The sequence below is a fragment of the Pristis pectinata genome, chromosome 21 (assembly GCF_009764475.1).
Source record: "Pristis pectinata isolate sPriPec2 chromosome 21, sPriPec2.1.pri, whole genome shotgun sequence".
Classification (NCBI taxonomy): Eukaryota; Metazoa; Chordata; class Chondrichthyes; order Rhinopristiformes; family Pristidae; genus Pristis; species Pristis pectinata.
Genome location: NC_067425.1, coordinates 25,059,506 through 25,080,159, shown reverse-complemented (window position 1 = coordinate 25,080,159; position 20,654 = coordinate 25,059,506). Strand labels below are relative to the sequence as shown.

Here is a 20,654-nt window from a genome sequence, read left to right as displayed (position 1 = left end):
CTCTAGAAACACAACATGATCATTGTTTTTCTTATCGTGAAGTCTTTTGGTCTCAAATCAAAATCTGCAGTGCACAGCAGAAACAAAGCTAATCACATATAGGGGATGTCATATAGTCATTGCAATTTTGTCTAACATGCGTTACAGTACACATATCTCGCTGCTTGGATGACTTCTAATTAATAAAATTAGCCAGGAATTTGCAAATGAGCCTTGCAAAATACTTAAAAGCAGATTGAGATTTGATTTTATTCTATTGGCCGAAATATTTTGTTTCTGAACATTTTAATTTTTGCATAAGTTGATGCAAACAAAAGTAACTCTTTCATTTGTCCCTGTAGTGTGAAAGTATCTCACTGCTCAATGGGGCATCATTTCTCTTCCTTGTCAATCAAACCCAATTTGCTGGTGTCTGCCTTTACCTCCCTGTCACTGTGAATTGAGAACTGCTTTGTATCAATCTCACTGCAGACAATGCAGTCCCTTGAAGTGCCATTTACACAAATGTGACACATGCATGTGAGCAAACAAAAAACGATCCATTGACGTGAATTCACTGAAATCAAAATAACGATGCTTTAAAATTTGCCAGTGCTGAAGGAATGGAGCCCTGGGATTGTATCGTTTTGATTTACTTGGATAAAACTGAGCAGCGCATTACTTACTCATTATGTCCCTTTTTTGAATTCTTATTTGGAACTCACTTGTTATGGCACAAGGGCAAACAATGGGTCAAACAGGAAGGAAGGCATGGTGGGGGACTGGGCATAAATGTCATATTTTGATAACAGATGGCCACATACCTGTAGTGTGAGTGCTGCTCTGTATTGTGTTCAACAAAGGTATGAGATTAAAACCAGCATAGATAGTCCTGAAGGAAGGTGAGATAGATTTAGCAAATCTACTGATGGGCAAAACATACTTCAGATGATAAGATCAGTCACTATGATGAGCTAACAACTTCATTAAATTCTAGTGTGCAACTTTCCAAGGTGATAAGAGGTGAGCCAGATAGATCCTGTTCTTTTCCTGCTTACAGTAAAACTTCATTAATCCAGTACCCTTGGGAATTTTGTGGTGCTGAACTGGCAGATTTTCTACACTACTGGATGTTACTCCTGTTAATACCCCCAGCATACTCTTAATTCACTTTTTTTTTATTAAAAAGAGGTTGGACGGTAGTATAATAAATTTTTCAGTGAACTGTGTGTCTTTAAAGGAAGCCCAGAAACAGAGCACAGTGTGTTTAAAGGAAGTGTGAGAAACAGGGTCAAGGTGAGATTAGAGGAAGCACGGGAAATAGGGCTTAGTGTGTTTAAAGGGAATGTAGGAAAAGGGGCCTTGGTCTGTTGAAAGGGAACATGGGAAACCAAACCTGATGAGCTTGGTGCTGAACCATCAGGATTCGTTGGAGTTTTACTGTAGTTGTTTGTGCTCTTCTTACCAGGAGAGCAGACACCACCGTGTACTCTGTGATGTCTTTTTTCTTCTCAAAAGACTTGAAAAATCTTGCTTGTAGAATTAAATACTTGTCTTTTTTTCATATGTACAGTTAAACGACATGCACGATCCTGAAGCACAGGCTATGGTCTCTCTAATGAATTGACAACTCTGGGTCAGATTAATCACTTTACTTATTATTCAAAAGCTCTAGCTGAATATTGTTAGGCAATGGCAGCAGGAGCATGCTAAGCAAACAAGAAGGTACGTGCCAGTAAAAATCAACCTCCATTTCACCAATAGGAGACATCTACTATTAGCCACATAATATCAGAGAACATACCTTGGCTGTCAGACCTTCCAAGACTCGTACTCTAGCTACTGCCACAATATAACTATCTTACCTTCAGCAGATAGTATCTTTCCTATATCTCTGGGTGACTTGCTAGCAAAGGGGTAAAAATTAATAGTAAATTTTGTCTAAAAGTCAAGTACATGCATTGCTAAATCTAAGTACCATTAGAAAGATGGAGTCACAAGTATTAATTAATTTGAGTTAACTATTTCCACTCCTGACCAATGCTAATGGATAATCCAACTCTGCAACAAAGCAAATCTGCTATCCTTACCTGGTCTGACCTATATGTGATTCTAGTTGTGTCAGTGGGGTTGACTCTTAACTGCCTCTTCAGTTAAGGGCAATTAAGAATGGACAATAAAGGTTTGCATAGTCAGCTATATCCACATACCAAGAATTAAAATAAATTCAGAGAATCAGCTATTGGTGATGGAAGTTTCAGTTATACCTAACTTAAGGGAAAGTCCTATTGTAGCTAAATCAAGCGTGGGTGATACAGCCAAGCACACTTACTATGCTATTAGTTATCCAACATGACTATAGGCGGAGTGCACCCATGAAGACCTACATTTACAAACTGTGCAAAGGACATAGCTAAAAGAGCATGATATGGGCAAACCTGCCACGTGCCACCTGTAATCTGTTGCCAATTGTGTTTTTAATTATTTTTCTGTGAATTGCAAATGGAATCCAAAGCTTTTTGTTCATTTCCCATAATTTGGAATTTTCAGTTTGGTAACTAGCAATGCTCTGATCTTGGATAGCCTTGTGCTTACGGAACCTTTGCACCTCACACTTGCTGAGCAACACCACCACTTAGCTTCTCTCTGGCAGTGGGAGATGAATGAAATTACGACATTATTGGGAGCGGGGAACTGAATCTCTGCCAACTAGAAATACAGTCTGTTGCTCCATTCCTACACATCCAACATAGCTCAGCTATCCCAGGAATTTAACTGCAAAACTGAAACCTTGGGAATCTGGCACATCCATCCACCCTGGCAACTTAATTACATCTCCAGGATTTCACACCGTTCCTAAACTGCCAGCTATCCCTGCAGATATCACCCCTTGGTAATTAAATACCTCATTGCACCAGATGGGTGTTTAACTGCATCCTTGCACATCTCCACTGTTTGTTCCTTCTTTAGTTTTTACCCAAATGTTCACTGTGAGATAACATGATCTGCTTAAGAAAGCTATGAGTAATTATATTACTCAATCAAGAAAAACCTCCTTCAGCTCAGTGCCGTCCATCTCGCCCACAGTTCAGATCATTAAAGTTAGGAATGGGAAGAAAAATGGGAGACTAGGGCACAACTTAGTTGAGGCACTGAGTTCAAGAGTCAGGGAGTTATGTCACAGTTTTATAAAACTCTCGTTAGTCCGCATCTGGAAAATAGCATTCAATTCTGGTTGCCCCATTATAGAAAAGATATGGAGGCTTTGGAGAGGGTGCAGAAGAGGTTCACCAGGATGCTGCCTGGATTAGAGGGCATGTGCTATCAGGAGAGGTTAGACAAATTTGGGTTGTTTTCTCTGGAGTGGCGGAGGCTGAAGGCAGACCTGATAGTTTATAAGATTATGACAGTCATAGATAGAGTAGACAGGCGGTATCTTTTCCCCAAGCTCAAAATGTCTAATACTAGAGGGCATAAATTTAAAGTGAGAAGGGGTAAGTTCAAAGGAGATGTGTGGGGAAAGTTTTTCTTTACACAGAGAGTGGTGGGTGCCTGGAATGCGCTGCCAGGGATAGTAGTGGAGCAAATATGATAGAGGTGTTCAAGAGGCTCTTAGATAGGCACATGGATGTGCAGAGAATGGAGGGATATGGACATTGTGTAGGTAGAAGGGATTAGCTTCATTTGGCATTTAATTAGTTTGGCACAACATTGTGGGCTCAAGGGCCTGTTCCTGTTCTGTACTGTTACATGTTCTATAGTGGATGGCTATAGTACCCCAATTTGGAGTTCATGTTATGAAATGCTGATGGCTACAATCGTGAAGGAGCACAGCTGTTTCACTATTTATGAGTATTTCCTAGGGTTGGGTTTGCCTCCTGTAACTCTGTCCTTTGCACTGGTGTTGTGCTCCCTGCAGAAATGCAGATCCATCCAGTGTGCATACTGCAATGCAAATGACAGTTTTTGAAAGCTGCAGCAGTATCTTCAGTAACACACACTTACAAGCCTTCTGGCCGCTAATTACCGCTTGAAATGAACAGTCTTCCTCTGTTGCCATGGAAAAAGGTAGAGAAAAAGAATTATAATAAAAGAAAGCTCAACAACTAATACAAGTGAGTAAATGAACAAAAAAAGGTATGAATAAGAACAAGCTGCTCCAATCAGGCCTCAAACAGGTATGTAGCTCAGCAAAGCACAGTTCACTGTCCGCTACAATGAACTGTACGCCTGCAATATGTGAACATTAATACTAAGGTTCATCTTGTAGGCTTCTTTGCATTAAACTCTTTAAAACACTCAGATTTATAATTCAAAATTATTTAAATGATAATTAAAAGGGAAGGGATATATTATATATCCATTACATAATAAAACAGAGTGTGATAATAAGGTTCCAAAGGCAAAGCATTTGTAGGCATCACTGTTTGAATAAAATTAGATGTGACTTAATGTAATAGGGACAACAAAAGCAAAGAAAAGTAACTCACCTTTAGAATCAGACAAGAGGGGAAAAAAAACTTTCAAAGAAAATGTCACTAATAATAAAGGTCCAAAGGCAGTTGTTAGTGTAAGGAAAATATGCATCAAAATATTTCACGAGGAAATACTTAGTATTTAAAAATTCGAGGTTAGATTACAAAGTTTAGTTAATAATGCCAGTTAAATGATACTCACACCCTACAACTAGGCAGCACAATAATCAAAATATAACCAGAATAACATGTGTTCTTTCAGGAAACACAAAGCTGCACACATTCACTTCACCAACAAAAGTCCCACACAATCTCCCACTAAACCTTTCAGACATCCAGTTCATCCCCCTCCCTTGATTTTTTTTCCACTCCCTTCATTTATCTGTTGTCCACTTCTTTCTCACATTCTGCCTTCTCCTCTATTGGCATATGACTTCCCTTCAAATAATTCCCATGACCTTCTTTAGTTCTCTCCAGCTGCTTCTTCTCTCTTCACCCGATACTTCCTTTCTTTCTCTCTTGTACCCTTCTTCAACTACCTTTTTGTCATTAACCCTGCTTCACCTAAGAAGTATCCTAGACTTGACTTCCTGTGCAATATCTGCAAGATTGGCAAAAATATTATGCATATAGTTCAGTATTTCACAACTGGAGCGTGTAATGCATTTTACACAACAGAGGATCTCTTTGTCTCACCTGTTTTTCCTTGTGAACTGCAGTCTGAGGAAGCCTTGGCATGGCATTCCCAGCACCTGTCTCCACTGCCTCCTCTGCACTGATCAGCTCCAGGAAGTTGGATGGTGCAAGCCCATGTATTCCATTCAAATCACCCTGATGTGAAAAACACAGAAACCTGTCGCACAGGGCTCCACGAACTAAATCATCACAGGACTGAATGGTGAAAATTTTAAATAATCACAAATGGAAAATTAAGGACTAAAACAAAAATATCCAACAATGTTGCAAACCAACTTTGTTCAAATTGTAAACAATTCTACTTACATTTTTGTTGTTTGCTCAATTTTTAAAGTTTCAAAACATAGTGACCTCGGAGTTTTGAAAGTTGTTTTTTTTTAGTTCTATTACTCTATTGATGGATTAATAAATTGAAACATAAGATGTAGTGGTTCCAGTAATTTGGGACAAGTGCAAATAAGTAGACAGATAAATTTATCTCTATGCAGGCTACAAAGCTGTAACTAAATGGTGAAAGATACAAAAAGCACTGACATTTCAGAGAACATTCCTTTTCTAAGCTCGGCCTACTCTATTTGACAATTTGCTTCGAATATACATCAGGACCCTAATTTGCAAAGAACATTTCCATTGATTAGACCAGGAGTAACATTTGTTTAGACTTAGTTACTTCCTATCCATGTATCACTGCAATTTTGTAATTAATACTGTATCTGAACTACAAAGGTGTGAAAGCGTTAACACAGAAATGGGCTAGACCCAGTTGATCATCTGCTGGCAATAGTGAGTGATATTGACATTGCCACAAATTTGTTCATGTGAGAGTGGTTGAGGAAAAGAACATAATATGATGAAATCCACATACAGTCAGAGTGTGGGCTGGATGATATTCGCAACTGGCTACTTTCTTTAATGAAAAGATGAAGGTTTGAGAATGACAATGGATTTCATTAAGATTTGGGAAGAGTTTTTTGTGGTAGAAATTGAAAAGGCATTTGCACCCATGGGGTTATTTAAAAAAAATTATTCATGGGTACTGACAGTGAATTCCACAATTTTGACCCAATGAAGATCTAATTCCAGAAAGGTTCGTGTGTGACTTTGCAGAAGTTTGCAGATGGTGGTCCCATATGCCTTAATGTCCAGTTCTTCTGGTGATGGGAATGAATATTTATGGCGATGGTTGGGTGACAATCAAGTAGACTGCTTTATCCTGGCTGGCATTGGACTTAGACTCATCCAGGAAGTAGGATTTATGCCTTGTGAATACTAGAAGAGGTGTGAAGCTTTGGCAAGTGAGTTATTGGCCATGGATTATTCAGGCTCTTGACCCATTGTAGCCAAAATTTTGTGTGGTGTACATGGAATGATGCCATTCCTCATGCATGGGTAATATACTGGCATGGATTGAAAAGTGATCGACACACAGGAAACAGAAAGTAGGAATAAGAGATTGGAACAATTGTGTTTATATTCACAAGAGTTTAGAAGAATGAGAGAGGACTTGTTGCAACTCAGAAAATCCTGACTGGACTAGACAGACAATGCAGGAAGGATGTTCATGATGGCATGGAAGTCCAGAGCTAGGGGTCACTGCCTGGGGGTACATTTAGGACTGAAATGAGATGAAACTTCTCCACCCAGATAGAGATGAACCTGTGGAATTTCCTACCATAGAAGGAAATTCAGGTCAAAATTATTAAATACATTTAAGAAGGAGTTAGATATATTTCTAATGGCTGAAGAGTTCAAGGAAAATGGGGAGAAAGCAGGAACTTGGATGGTCAGCCATAATCATACTGAGTGGCAAAGAAAGCTCAAAGGGCCAAATGGCCTACTTCTACCCCTAGTCTCTATATTTATATGTTTCTGTGCAAAAATCTTTCTGGAGACTAGGTTAATAATTTCCCAGGAAACACCATTGTTGGTCTTTCTCAGGATAACTATGTCGTCTGAGTACATCAGTGAATTGAAAGGTTCATTCTGTTACGGACTCAGTGAAAGTCCCTTTAAGATAGAGAGTGTGTGTGTATGTGTGTGTGGGGCGTGCTTATGTCAATAGAAGATAAAGGACGTAATGACGTTGTAGAAGTCAGAAGAAGAAGAAGGAGAGAGAGAGAGAAAGAAGGGAGAGAGACACCAGCCTGCTTGTTTTCTCTATCGATGGATGAGAAACAATAACTGTGTCTGCCACTGAAATCCATGTATGGAAGTTGGAAGTAATCCGGTGGAGTTCACTTTGTTGCTGACCTGTAGAAGGAAACAGGTATTTGTGTGTGGACGACCACGATTCGGATGCTTTTCGGGGTGAGGAAGTCACTACCGAGTAAACACTGAAGTGTCACTTGGGTTCCATCGTGGAACATTTGGATTTCGTATTTACTCTCTCTATGTTTCTCTACGTCTACGTCTTATCTTCAGACAACGGTGGTTGTTGAAGAAGCCCTTGCTCATGTTTCACCTTATGGCTTGCGGAACTGAACTTTAAGAACCATTCTGGAACTTGGAGTTTTGGACTTTGTCACACACACACACGAAGAGTTTAGTTTTTGGGGTTAACGTTCGAGGTTTAACATTTTTGAATTCTAACATACTAACATTTTTACTTTTATTTTACGTATTATCATAAGTAGTGATTAATAAAATAGTTTTTAACACCGAATCATGCTCAGTGTGTTTCTTTTGTTGCTGGTTCGTGACAATTCCCTTGCTTAACTTTCCATGCTTTGTGCCACTATCTCTCCACCCAGTCTGCAAGGCACTGATACCTCCACAGTCACCACAAGCCCAAACTTCATTTTGACTCTGCATTCCCAACAGTCCTTGACCCTGACTTCCACGTCCTCCACAAACGCACAATTCCTCAATAACCTTGATCATCAAACTCCACCCCATCATCATCACCCCACCCCCTATTCATCAGGCTGATCCTCAACATGATTCCCCACCTACCTCTCTGGATTTGGCCCAATTCGCCAAGCCCACTCTCCTTTCTCATTTCTGAAAAGGCACAGACCCCAATCCCCGTCATTCCAACCCAAGTCTCAGCTCTCCTTTCCTATCTCTCCCCCTGCCCGCCCCCCAATCAATTCATAATCCTTTGATCCCCCTCTCCCCATCTCTGGCTCAAGGCACAGTTCGCAATCTCTCTCTCTACACATCATCCCTCAACAAGGCACAGCCCCTGATCCCTCACTTAAGTTGCAGGATCCTTCTTTTCCACCACTTTTTGATTCTTGTCCTCTTGCTAACTCATTTCCCTGTTCCCCCCCTTCCCCTACACAAACCAGAGTACAGGCCTCAGATTCTCTCCCCCACCAACATGCTTTGATGAATCTTATCATGCCCACACTCTTAACGCACGGCTCTGCAATACTCCTGCCTCCCGCCATTACAAATCTCTGATTCTTCTCCCATCATATTACAAGGCTCCAAAGTCCCTCCACCCATCCTTGTGCCTTCTCATCACTCTAGGACATGGTGTTGTACCAGATTATCAGGTAGCACATTATAAACCCTGACGTGGTTGTTTGTGTCCCACTGCAACACCAATCTGATGTATTCTCTTACACGTACTAAAATTCCTTGGCCAATGTAATTTTGTGTCATGAGCACACTTGTACAAACTCACATAATAGAAACCGTCCTCATCCATGTCCCCGTAAACAGTAATGATATCACCAGCACTGAAAGTCAGCTCAGCCTGTTACAAAAGAAAGGCAAAGATTAAATTGAGGATTTAGTCATTTCTCGGTCTAGCTAAAGCACTCTCAGCCTCTTTAATACCCTTGGCCTACATGCTTGCAAGTGATAATAGATTAAGTACAAAATATTTCCTGTAGGTATTTCATTCACTGACTTTGCACAAAATGCTAAATACCATACTACCTTTCAGCCTGCATTGTTGAGTAAAAGATGCTGAAAGCCAATTGATTAACCAATCTTCAGAGTTATAGTGGACAAACAGGGTACTAAACTAGTCTGGAATGTTTTACGTAAGGTATGCATATGGTCAAGCCATATCTTCCTCAGAAGTACCAATTATTACTGCTCCAATTTTAGTGCTCAAGATTGAGACTGAGATTTAAGAAGGATGTTGAGAATCTATATTTCCCTGGAGATTAGGCAGGAACGATAGTATAGCGGTTACCGTAACGCTTTACAACACCAGCAACCCAGGTTCAACTCCAGCCACTGTCTGTATAAGCTTGTATGTTCTCCCCATGTCTGCGTGGGTTTCCTCTGGGTGCTCCGGTCTCCTCCCACATTCCAAAGACATACGGGTTAGGAAGCTGTGGGCATGCTATGTTGGCGCCGGAAGCATGGCGACACTTGCGGGCTGCCCCCAGAACGCTACACAAAGGATGCATTTCACTGTGTGTTTCCATGTACATGTGACTAATAAAGATACCTTATCTTATCTAGATTACTCCTGAGGGTCCTGGCCTTTGGAGCTTGCAATTGATTTGGTGAGGATAATGTGTATTTCATAGCACCAATGAGTTTGTTGATATTAGCTGTAACATAAAGCCACGTCAAACAGTTTGTGAAAAACAATGTTGACAAATTAATTTAAAAAGAGATCATAAATCTGGGACAGGAATGGTAGCAGCAAAGGAACTAAGAACAGCAAAGGATCATTGGTAAATGCGGGAGAGGAATGCATTCAGCATTCATCTGAAGGCAGCTTTCCAGGAGGAATTTTACCAGTAATGGGAGAAAGAAACCTACTCATTAAGTTGGTGCAGTTCAATGCAGTCTGATGTGGGAGTAACCAGCAGGAGCATTACACCCAGTTCACTGATACAGTGTAGGAATTGGTTTAATTACATTGCCAGCAAGTGACAACATTTCCAAATCAAATGCATCCTGTGCTTTTGAGCTGTATTCTCCTCTTACCATCAAGTTCACTGTTCTCAATCACATTGCTCTTCACACTCATTATATTTCAGGCAAGAGTATCAACAGAATTTTTATAATGGTGAGGAGATATTTGAATGATCTACACCCAAATTCAGTGGTGATCTGTAACCAGGAATTACAGGTGAACATATGGTCTCTCATGAATACCCGAACCCCCAATAGAAAAATCACCAAAAAGCAGTTAATGGATTAAATCACACTGGTGATCCTTTGTAGAGCATTGCAGCTCTGACACCCATGTCAACTTATCTTATTACAGGTTTGCTTCTTTTCAGATATATATTGAATGCTATGTAGAATACTCCCAATGGAGATACTAAGATGAGCCTGAACAATATTCCTATCTTCGATGTCCCAGAGGAAACTAAATCTGCTCCTTCAGGGATAGGCATTAGGGACATGAGTAAACAAGGCCACTGATGTTTGCATGATCTTAATATACTAAAGTCTCTATTCTCTGATTAAGGTACAACATGAGCTCAGAAGATATCTATCACCTCAATATCCACATTAGGAGAGCTTTCCCTGGGATCGTAATCAAAAACAGCCATCATTCTTTTCATAGGCAAGTTCTGCAGTGCACTGCTGGGTCGATTCCATTCTGTAATAAAGAGTTTAGTTTTGATTATCATACATACAGTAGGTCAAATAAATGATGCAACTGCAGTTAGTAAACAAAAGACAATTAAATAAGGGGAAAGATTTGTTTTAACATTTATATTGATGATAAATATTATATAGAGAGAGTTCCTTACACCTCTACACCAATGTAGATAGTACAGGGCAATTAGGAATAAGCAATAAATACTGGCCTTGCCAACAACACCCAGATCCTAAAAAATAATAAAAATGAGGACATTAAGTGTGGTTCAAAATCTTCCACACGGAAAATGTATAGAACGTCAGGATCATGTTAGATGAGTGAAGCTGAATCCACTGAAGTGACTTCAGAAAAATGAACTAGCTTATAAATGATTCAATGAACAAGTGCTTTAAATAGAATGATACAAACTGCTTGCATCAATGAGATGCCTAGTAACATTTGGGTTTGACAATGAGGATTGTTAATATACCTCACAGCACTACAAAGATCCTCTGTTTATTTATATTATATGAAAACATTGTGACATGTTCTAACAACCTCTCTGCAATTATAATTATGCTGCATAAACTCAGTCATACATCCTGGCAGGATCCAACATCCACATTTTTTTGATTTCATACATCCTGACAGGATCGCTCTGGATAACTAGATCACAATTTAATCAATGTCATATTCTAGGCAGTGACTATCATAAAACAACTACTCAAATTGAAACCAGCTTTTGACATGCATTGGAATGATTACAATCTTTTTACTTATATGTGTAGCTTCAATTATGGAGTCATAAAGTTATAGAGCCCAGGAATAGACCCTTCAGCCCAACTCATCCATGCTAACCAAAGTGCCTACCTGAGCTAGTTCAAATTGCCTGTGTTTGCCCCATATCCATCTAAACCCTTCCTATCCATATACCCGTCCAAACATCTTTTAAACATTGTAACTGTACCTGCCTCTACCACTTCCATGTACCCACCACCCTCTGTGTGAAGAAATTGCCCCTCAGGTCTCCTTTAAATCTTTCCTCTCTCACCTTAAATCTATGCCCTCTAGTTTTAGACTCCCCTACCCTGGGAAAAAGACTGTGACCATCCACCTTACCTATGCCCCTCATGATTTTATTAACCTTTATAAGGTCACCCCTCAGCCTCCTTCAGTCCAGGGAAAACAGTCCCAGCCTATCCAGTCTCTCCCTATAACTTAAGCCTTCCAATCCTGTCAATATCTTTGTGAATCTTTTCTGCACCCTCTCTAGCCACAATGCTCCAAGTGTGGTCTCACCAACATCTTGTACACCTGAATCATAACATCCCAACTCTTGTACTCAGTGCTCTGACTGATGAAGGCAAGTGTGCCGAACACTTTCTTCACCATCCTGTCTAGCTGTGCCACCACTTTTAAGGAACCTTGTACTTGTACTCCCGGGTCTCTCTGTTCTACGTAACTCCTCAGGGCCCTGTCATTCACTGAGTATGTCCGGCCTTGGTTTACCTTCCCAAGATGCATCACTTTGCACTTGTCTGAATTAAATTCCATCTGCCATTCCTTTGCCCACTTTCCCAGTTGATCTAAATCCTGTTATAACCTTAGACAACCTTCTTCACTGACCATCACACTAGCAATTTTGGTGCCATCCACAAACTTAATAATCATGCCACCTACATTGTCATTCAAATCAGTAACATATATGACAGACCACAAGGGAGCCAGACTGTCTACTATCTATTGACAGAGAAGAACGTGAAAGTAGATTTTACTGACCTCGCTGCCGAGTTTCCTTCCATGTGTTGGAATGCACTGAAATAGCAGAAAATATTTAGTTGGATTTTTACTTTCACATAGTGCCGGATCTTTAAATACATTCACACACTCAGTACCAAGTGTACTAGATAGCAAAAAGAAAGAAGCAATTACTGTACAACACTGACATAGAAACACTTTAAATGGAAGAAGCAACAAAAGTTAAGCATGATGCGAGACAGACCTTTTTTGGATCGCCTTGGCTTCAAAGGAGGGGCAGTGCGGCGTGGCGGTTGAGAGAGCATGTGGCTGCCTTCATACAGCAAAGGACGAGAGAAAAAAAAAGAGGAAATAAAGCAGCACAAAGGAAGCTGAGACAGACAGAGCAAAATCACGTCAGGTTAGTAAATCAGAGACCAGTGGGTCTAGCAAGCAGCATTGTCAGATCTGGACAATTCCCATCGGCTGAGGTAAGCTTAGCAGAGTGTAGATAGGTGTAATGTACCTCACCATTGAGGCCTGTGGAGACAAAGGAAAAAAAGGAGCACAGTGACGTCTGCAGGTCGGGCAACCACAGATCCCAATGGCAAGGAGTTCCATTTCTGATGCCACTAGGTGTATAGCCACCCAAACAGCACTGTACTCCTGTGTTTCATTCATGCTAGGTGGCATTACTCTCTGCAGATCCTCAGCAGGGCATTCGCAAACTTCAAAAATTGTAAGAAGAACATTCAAAGTCTTTTCAGAAACAGATTTATACCTTTTCTTGGTGCTGCAAGATGGGTAGATGCTCATTAATTACTGAATTTTTAGTAGTGCTCGCTACCTTTAAAATTTTCATCAGCATCAATGCCTGCAGCTAACCTCCAGCTCTGACCTGACTGATTAACGCCATCCTATTCTGCCTTCTGTCCTACCCCTGCCTCTGTCCTACTTCTACCACCTGTATTACTTCAGCCCCACCTTGCCACTTACACAGAATCTGCAGCACAGAAATAGGCCACTTGATCCAGTTTATTAATGTCAGAGTTCATATTTGTCATGACAGCCTTCCCTTTTTAACAGTCTCATTCAATTCCTCCCACTACTTTGCTATTTCATTTCTAGGATCTGGGTGCTGCTGGAATGGCCAGCATTCAATTGCTCTTAAGAACTTGACTGTTGCTTACTTGACAATTGCAGTTCTTGAAGATACACCCACAGTTCTATTTAGGCCATCCCAGTATTTAGGTCCAGTTCCTACTCACCAATTACTTGCTAAGCATGCTCACTTGGGGTTTCACTTGGCTTCTGACATTATTACATTCTTGGTTTCAACATGATTTTAAGTTCTGAATTCTAGAGACAAGGTGAGAGTGATTGCCTTAGACATCAAGTGAGTATTTGAGCGTGGCATCAAGGAGCACTGATAAAACTGGGGTCAATGGGCACCAAGGGGAAAACACTCCAATGGTTGAATCACAACTTGCACAAAAAAAAAGATGGTTCTGGTTGGTGAAGTTATTCATCTCGTCTCCTGGACATTGTTGTTGAGTTTCTCAGGTGGAGTCTTGCACTCAACCATCTTCAGCTGCTTCTTCAATCACTTTCTATCCCAAGACCAGAAGTTGTTGCATTCACTGATGATTGTAACATTCTATTCTATCCCATTGCAAGTCCTTAGAAAATGAAGCAGTCCATGTGAGATGCTGACAAAATTTAGTCGTGAGCGGTAACTGGCAAATAACATTTACACAAGAGCCAGACAATGGACATCCCCAAAAAGAGTGAGCCAAACCAACTACTCTAGACATAGTATTTGTTGAGTCCAGGAGATCACCATTGACCAGAACCTCAATTGTACAAAGTATACAAATAGTGGGTCGGATTTTGCTGGCCCAAATATATCTGGATGTTCCTCCTACAAGAACTACTACAGATAATTAAAAAGCAATAAAATCAATGGTGTCTTGGAGCAAACTAACAGATTTAAAATTACAGATCTGTGAGTTTGAGATATCTATGTTTGAAATCCTGCAAATACTGTAGCTTATCTGCCTAAGTACCAACAGTTTTGTTCAAAACCACTGACATGAGCCAGCAAGGTCTGACCACCCCAAATATTAATTCCAAATACCACCAAGGTACCATGGTAACAGTTTTCACCATCCACAAAGTATACTAGGGTTACTTAGAGCCATAGAGAGATACAGGATGGAAACAGGTCCTTTGGGCTATTGAATCGGTGCCAATCATCAACTGCCCATAACACTAATACCACATTAATCCCATTTTTATTCTCCCCACTCCCCCCAAATTCTACCACTCACCTATACATAGGAGCAATTTACATTGGCCAATTAATTTACCAACCTGCACATCTTTGGGATGTGGGAGGAAACCGGAGCACCAGAAGAAACCCACGTGGTCACAAGAAAAACATGCAAACTTCACGCAGACAGCACCCAAAGTCAGGAGTGCACCCAGGTCCCTGGCACGGGGAGCCAGCAACTCTACTGGCTGTGCCACTGTGCTGCCTTTGCCAAAACAACTTTGATACTACCTCCCTTATCCACAATCTCCACCACCAAGCTCACATGTAGCAGATAGATGGGAACTACATCATCTGCAAATTCCCCTCCAGGTCAAAAATCCAGGGAACTGAAGATTTCTCCTTTCCTTCAATCTTGCTGAGTCTAAATCCTAGAACTACTTACCCAAACCACACTGTGTCAGTACCTTCACCAGAAGGAACACAGAGTTTAAGGAGGCTGCTTGCCATCATCTTCTGAGGGAAATAAAAGACTGACATTGAGTGATGATACATGACTTGGAGAGGAACTTGCAATTGGTGGGGTTACCCTGTGCCTGATGGCGTTATGGTAAGATATTGCAGGTTTATTGGGGATACTAATTAGATTCTATCTCATTGTAGATAACCATTGTCTGGCACTTGGATGGAGTGAATGCTTTTTGCTACTTATCAGCCCATGTGTAGATAATGACCGTGTCTTGTTTCATGTAGGCACAGATGTTTCTTTATCTAAGGAGTTAAACATTTTGAAATCATCAGAGAACAATAGAGAGCTATGTGGGAGGGAAGGGTTAGACAGACCTTAGAGCAGGATAAAATGTCGGCACAACATTGTGGGCCGAAGGGCCTGTACTGTGCTGTAGTGTTCTATGTTAACATCCCCACTTCTGACCCAGATGTGTATAAAGGTTATCAATGAACAAGGTGAAGGCAGCTGGGCCCAAGACATTGCTGTCAGGAATTCCTTTGGTAATGTCTGAGGGCTCAGATGATTGACTTCCACTTCGATCTTCCTTTGTGCTATAAAGAACATTTTCTCTGATTCTTGTTGTTATCAGTTTCAACAGAGCTCCTTGATCCATGGCAAAACTGAAAGGGACCATCAGTTGGTAGGTTATTGATAAATGCTGTGTTGATGAATAAAAGTAATGTGGCAATAACCAATCATTTAACTTGTCCTGTATTTTAGAACATATCTGGGCAACATTCAACATTGTTGGATAGATGCCAGTGTTGTAGCTGCATTGAAATAATTTGGCTGGATTCAGTTTGCCCTGAAGCCAATCTCATGACAGTTGATCTTCTCATCCCAACTTGATCTCATGATAGTTGAGATCAAGTTGGGTCCTTTAGCCTTTGCTGCGCCTAGTATCTCAGTCATTTTCTGATATAATGCAGAGTGAATTAAATTGTGGGAACTCCATGCAGGAAGCTAAGACTGAGAATTTACCTCATACTTCTGCTGAATGACAGTTACAAATCCTTCAGCCTTGTCTCTGGCACTAATGTGCTGGAGTTCACCATCATTAAGGATGAGGGTGTTCACAGAACTAGTTCTACTCATTAGTTGCTAATTGTCCACCAGGAGTGCATGTGACAACACTGCGGAGCTGATGTGAGCTCTAGTCTAGAGCATGCTGATTCTGCTCTTTAGCACATTTGTAGTCCAGCTTTGAAGCTTTATCAGGTTGATGCTTCACATTTAGTTATGCCTGGTGCTGCTCCTGCCATACTCTCTTTCCACCTCAATGAACCAGGATCATCCCCTGGCTTGATGGTTATGGTAAAATAAAGGATATGTTGAGCCACAGGTCATACACTGGTGTAGCCACTGCCACTATGATCACTAATACCTCGTGAATATTCAGTGTTAAGCTGTTTTTAAAGTATCCCAGTTAGCACCATGGTAGTACTGCACAGCAATTAGAGGAGTTACTGGTCCTAATGGAGAGTTTTGGCCCAAAACTTTGACAATTTCCTCCCACAGATGCTGCTCGACCCACTGAGTTCTCCAGCAGATTATTTGTTGCTCCAGCATTAACAGAGCCTGAATTGTATGGGTGTAGTTTAGAAGCATCTAAGTTAGATATAATGATCATGTAGTGGTAGCTCACTCATAGTTCCTGCCTCTGATATGGTTCCCAACAGCAATGTGAACAAGGCTTTAGTTCAGGTTCAAAGCTACTTTTTGTCCACTTTGTGTTTTGTATATCAGGATTGTGGTTTAAAATGTGATAAATGCACAGGAGCAATCGCTAACAAGTTGACTGCAACAGTTTGCAAGCTTTAAAACAAGATTCTGATGAAGGCTGAAAATAATTAGAGCATTATCAGTGGTGATCTGGAGTCCCATTGTAGACTGGCCCAATACCACCTTATTAAGGGAACCCCAGACCAAGCAGTGTGTATATGCTAGACACACATGTAGTTCCAATACCAACTTCTCACTTCATCAGCAAAGATTAGTACCTTCCAAGCTGAGCATCTATGTTACTGCATGCAGTCACTGATTGAACTGGTCATGCATTGGATCTTGGTTATTGAAGATAATGGTGTCTCTGAATCTCCAAACTGGAATAATCATTGATTTTCTGGACAGCACAGATGCATATAATTTGAACAAGCCCAAGTTTCCAATTCAGGCACAGATTACTTGAAAGAGCATTTACCATGATTTGATTTAGGAACTCATTGCTGTGTTTAGAAAACTGCAATTGGTGTGGGAGTGTATATCATATTACATGAAAGCATCCATTTATGGAATCAAGATATAAGTGCTATCAAGAATTTAAACATTTAGGTAAGTTTAGCTGAGAACTCCTAATATGCTTAAGGCTATTAATTCTTACTAAGTAATCATTATACAGGTATTCCTTGATTTATGACTGTTCTATTTATAATTTTTTTAAATGAGATATAGATTCTTATATCTATTTTTCACTCTCATGAACATCAAGCCACTGCCCAGAAAAATAAATGGTACTAAAATACCAATAATGCATTTTGCCTAGTCTTCATGATTTATGAAATTTTGTTTCATGAAACCTTTTCCAAGAATACCTTTTCATAAACTGTTTACCTAACTCTCATTCTAAACCATGCCCAATACTGCTTCCACTCACAACCACAGTGAACCTATCTCCTTTTTCAAAATACCCATTCGAAATCATCTTCCAAATACCTCTAACCAAGCCAAAATTGACACCTCTCTCAATCTTGACAATTTTGCAGCATTCATAAAAAAACACAAATCTTGTGGTTCAGTGTAGGCCAAGCTAATTGTTACATAAGAACATTACTTTCAGGGTGAAAAAATTCTCCTCATCTTAGTCCTGAAAGACATTTGTTTTGAGACCGTAACCCAAATACACCCAGTCAAGGGAAACATCATTCCTGCATCTACTCTGTAAAGTTCTGTGCTGATTATTTTACACTGAATCTTATTTTTGCTCAACTTGAAAACTGAATACAATAAAATGAAGAATCACCACCACTGCAGTGCATCACTCACCCAGCTTCTCCATTGATGTACTGGGGGCCAGGTAACCCCGCTGTAACAGCTGCTCCATCACATCATCATCATCCACCTGGATTTCTGAGACCATGTTACATGGCACAAAGCCAGTCTGGCCATTTGCCTCTCCGCGGTAAAACCCATCAGCATCCTTATCACCATATACCTGGAATGAGATTATTCAGAATGGAGATCCCTCTCAAAGTTTCACCTCCAGTTTAACACTTGTACAGTTCATTTCCATCTTGCTGTTCATTCTCCAACTAGGATTCAATTTTTCACAACGGGGGAGAGGTAACCAGACAGGATATTTCCACAATTGTTACTAATGTTATTCAGTAGAAAATATGCCCTTATAGAATAGCAGCTTTATCCCTTGTCTATGCATCCACTCCCTCAAAGGACTTCTCCAAAGGTAGTACCACTGCTTATAACCAATGACCCAAGGATTGCAGAGGCAGAAATTCAATCAGCTAAGAGAATTGCATAATTTGGAAAGGATGAAGATTTCAAATTTTTAATAATGCTTTCGTTTATTTGTTCTTATAGGAAAATTCCCTCATGTAGCAGAAACAATCACTCTCAGTCACATGGTACACAGAGATAAAAGGTCATTTGTCAAACATTTTGAAACATAGACTGGAACACACTAAATGTAATATAAAGAAGAAAACAGTTTTTAAAAAAAGTAATGGCATGAAAAAGTGTCACATTCCAGGAGCTGGTTGTTTAAACCTCAAGGTTTCAAAGAAAGTGGGTGAGGAAATTATAGATCTTTATCCATAATCTTCCAAAGTTCTCTTGATTCAGGAAATGTCCTTTGCATTGCAAAATTTTATCTGTAACTCCATTGTTTGAGAAAGGTGAGAGACACAAACCAGGTAATTATATGCTCATTATATACTTCTGCGGGAAGAGACTGGAATTTATAATTATGAACAGAACCACTCAGCATTTAAAAAATACTTGTGCTGATTAGGAGAGTCAACATGGATTCATCATTTTTTTAAAAGTAATTAAAACAGGAATTGTGGTAATGTTCACGAATATAGTTAAATGGACTGCCAGAAGGCATTCGATAATCCACACAAGAGATAGTTCACGAAGATTAAATCTTGTATAATATAAATCATGGCTTGGCTAGGAGATTAATTAGGCAGTAAGTGACAGAAAATAAAGATAATGAGTATGCACTTAAATTGGAAGGAAGTAACTTGCAGGAATCTGTGCTGGGGAATCAACTATTTATTCATAACATAAATAACACAACAGAAAATGAAAACCAGAAAAAAAACTGCAGATGCCAGAAATCTAGCAAAAAATATGAAACGCTAGGAATACTCAGCAGGTCAGGCCACATCTCTGGGAAGAGAAAGAGAGTCAACATTTCAGGTTGAAGACCCTTTGTCAGAACTGGGAAGGAGAAAAAAGCTCAATAGGCTGTACAGAGGATGGGGGAGGGGGATGTCTCTGATAGGGTAAAACTGAGGTTACCATAGGTATAAACTGTAAGGTTAGAGAGTGGGAACATAAACAAAGCAACATAAACAAAAGAATGTAGAAGTTGCAAAATGTAGAACAGGAGAACTTGTCCAGTAGGGTCAGGCTGGGCATGTCCTCCACTCCCAGAGGGAAAAAAACCATACAAGCTGAGCTAACATCACAGACGGATGGCTGATACAGACCAAGAAATCAAGTTACTTTAAATTGTAGAATTCAACATTGAGTCCAGGCAACGTGCCCAGATGGAAGATGAGGTGCTGTTCCTCATTGTGACAGTGCAGGAGGTCATAAACCAATAGATTAGAGTGGGAGTGGGATAGAGAATTAAAGTGGCAGACAACAGGAAGTTTAGGGTGGCCCCTGCAGACTGAATGCAAGTGTTCTATGAAGTGGTCACCCAATCTGTCTTTGTTTTTTCCAATGTAGAGGAAACCATTTTGTGAACACCAAACACAGTACACTAGATTGGAATTGCAAGTGAATCATTGTTTCACCTGGAAAGACTGTTTGGTGGGATGGGAAGGGGTAAAGAGACAATCATTGCATCGCCTGTGGTTGCAAAGGAAAGTGCTGTAAGAAGGGGGTGTTTGGTGGGAAAGAAAGAGTGGGCCAGCGAGTTGTGAAGGAAACTACATTTCACAGGGATAGAAAGGAGAGGAAAGGGGAAGATGTATTTAGTGGTGAAATCTTTTTGAAGCTGGCAGAAATTGATCTGTTGAATGCAGGTGGGCTGTTTTATGAATGACTAAAGTGTAATTTCCCTCATTTAAAACAGAGTTGTTTGTCAAGGCATATCAACCAGAATTCTAATCATTATAATTGGCTGATATGGAGAGAAATAACTGCAGTGGTCAGATTACAGTTGATAATCAAAAGTAGCTTACTAACTCACCTACAGTTAGTAAGAGCCTGTAATGTTGCAATCTCCTT

General features: G+C 40.2%; 1 protein-coding gene across 8 annotated transcripts in view; it reads right to left on the bottom strand.

Annotated features, from left to right (window-relative positions):
• The window catches only part of LOC127581347 (peripheral-type benzodiazepine receptor-associated protein 1), a 220,730-nt gene that overhangs the window by 2,539 nt on the left and 197,537 nt on the right, over window positions 1-20,654 (bottom strand). For 7 of the 8 annotated variants that reach the window (XM_052035676.1, XM_052035671.1, XM_052035679.1 and 4 more), the window contains 5 exons: window positions 18,219-18,387; window positions 12,436-12,471; window positions 10,571-10,674; window positions 8,782-8,853; window positions 5,151-5,285 (listed from right to left, as the gene is read on the bottom strand). In XM_052035676.1, coding sequence (XP_051891636.1) covers window positions 5,151-5,285; window positions 8,782-8,853; window positions 10,571-10,674; window positions 12,436-12,471; window positions 18,219-18,387 — 516 coding nt within the window. Of the gene's footprint in view, window positions 1-3,984; window positions 4,030-5,150; window positions 5,286-8,781; window positions 8,854-10,570; window positions 10,675-12,435; window positions 12,472-18,218; window positions 18,388-20,654 lie in introns of all 8 variants that reach the window. The other variant, XM_052035677.1, reaches the window with a different exon arrangement.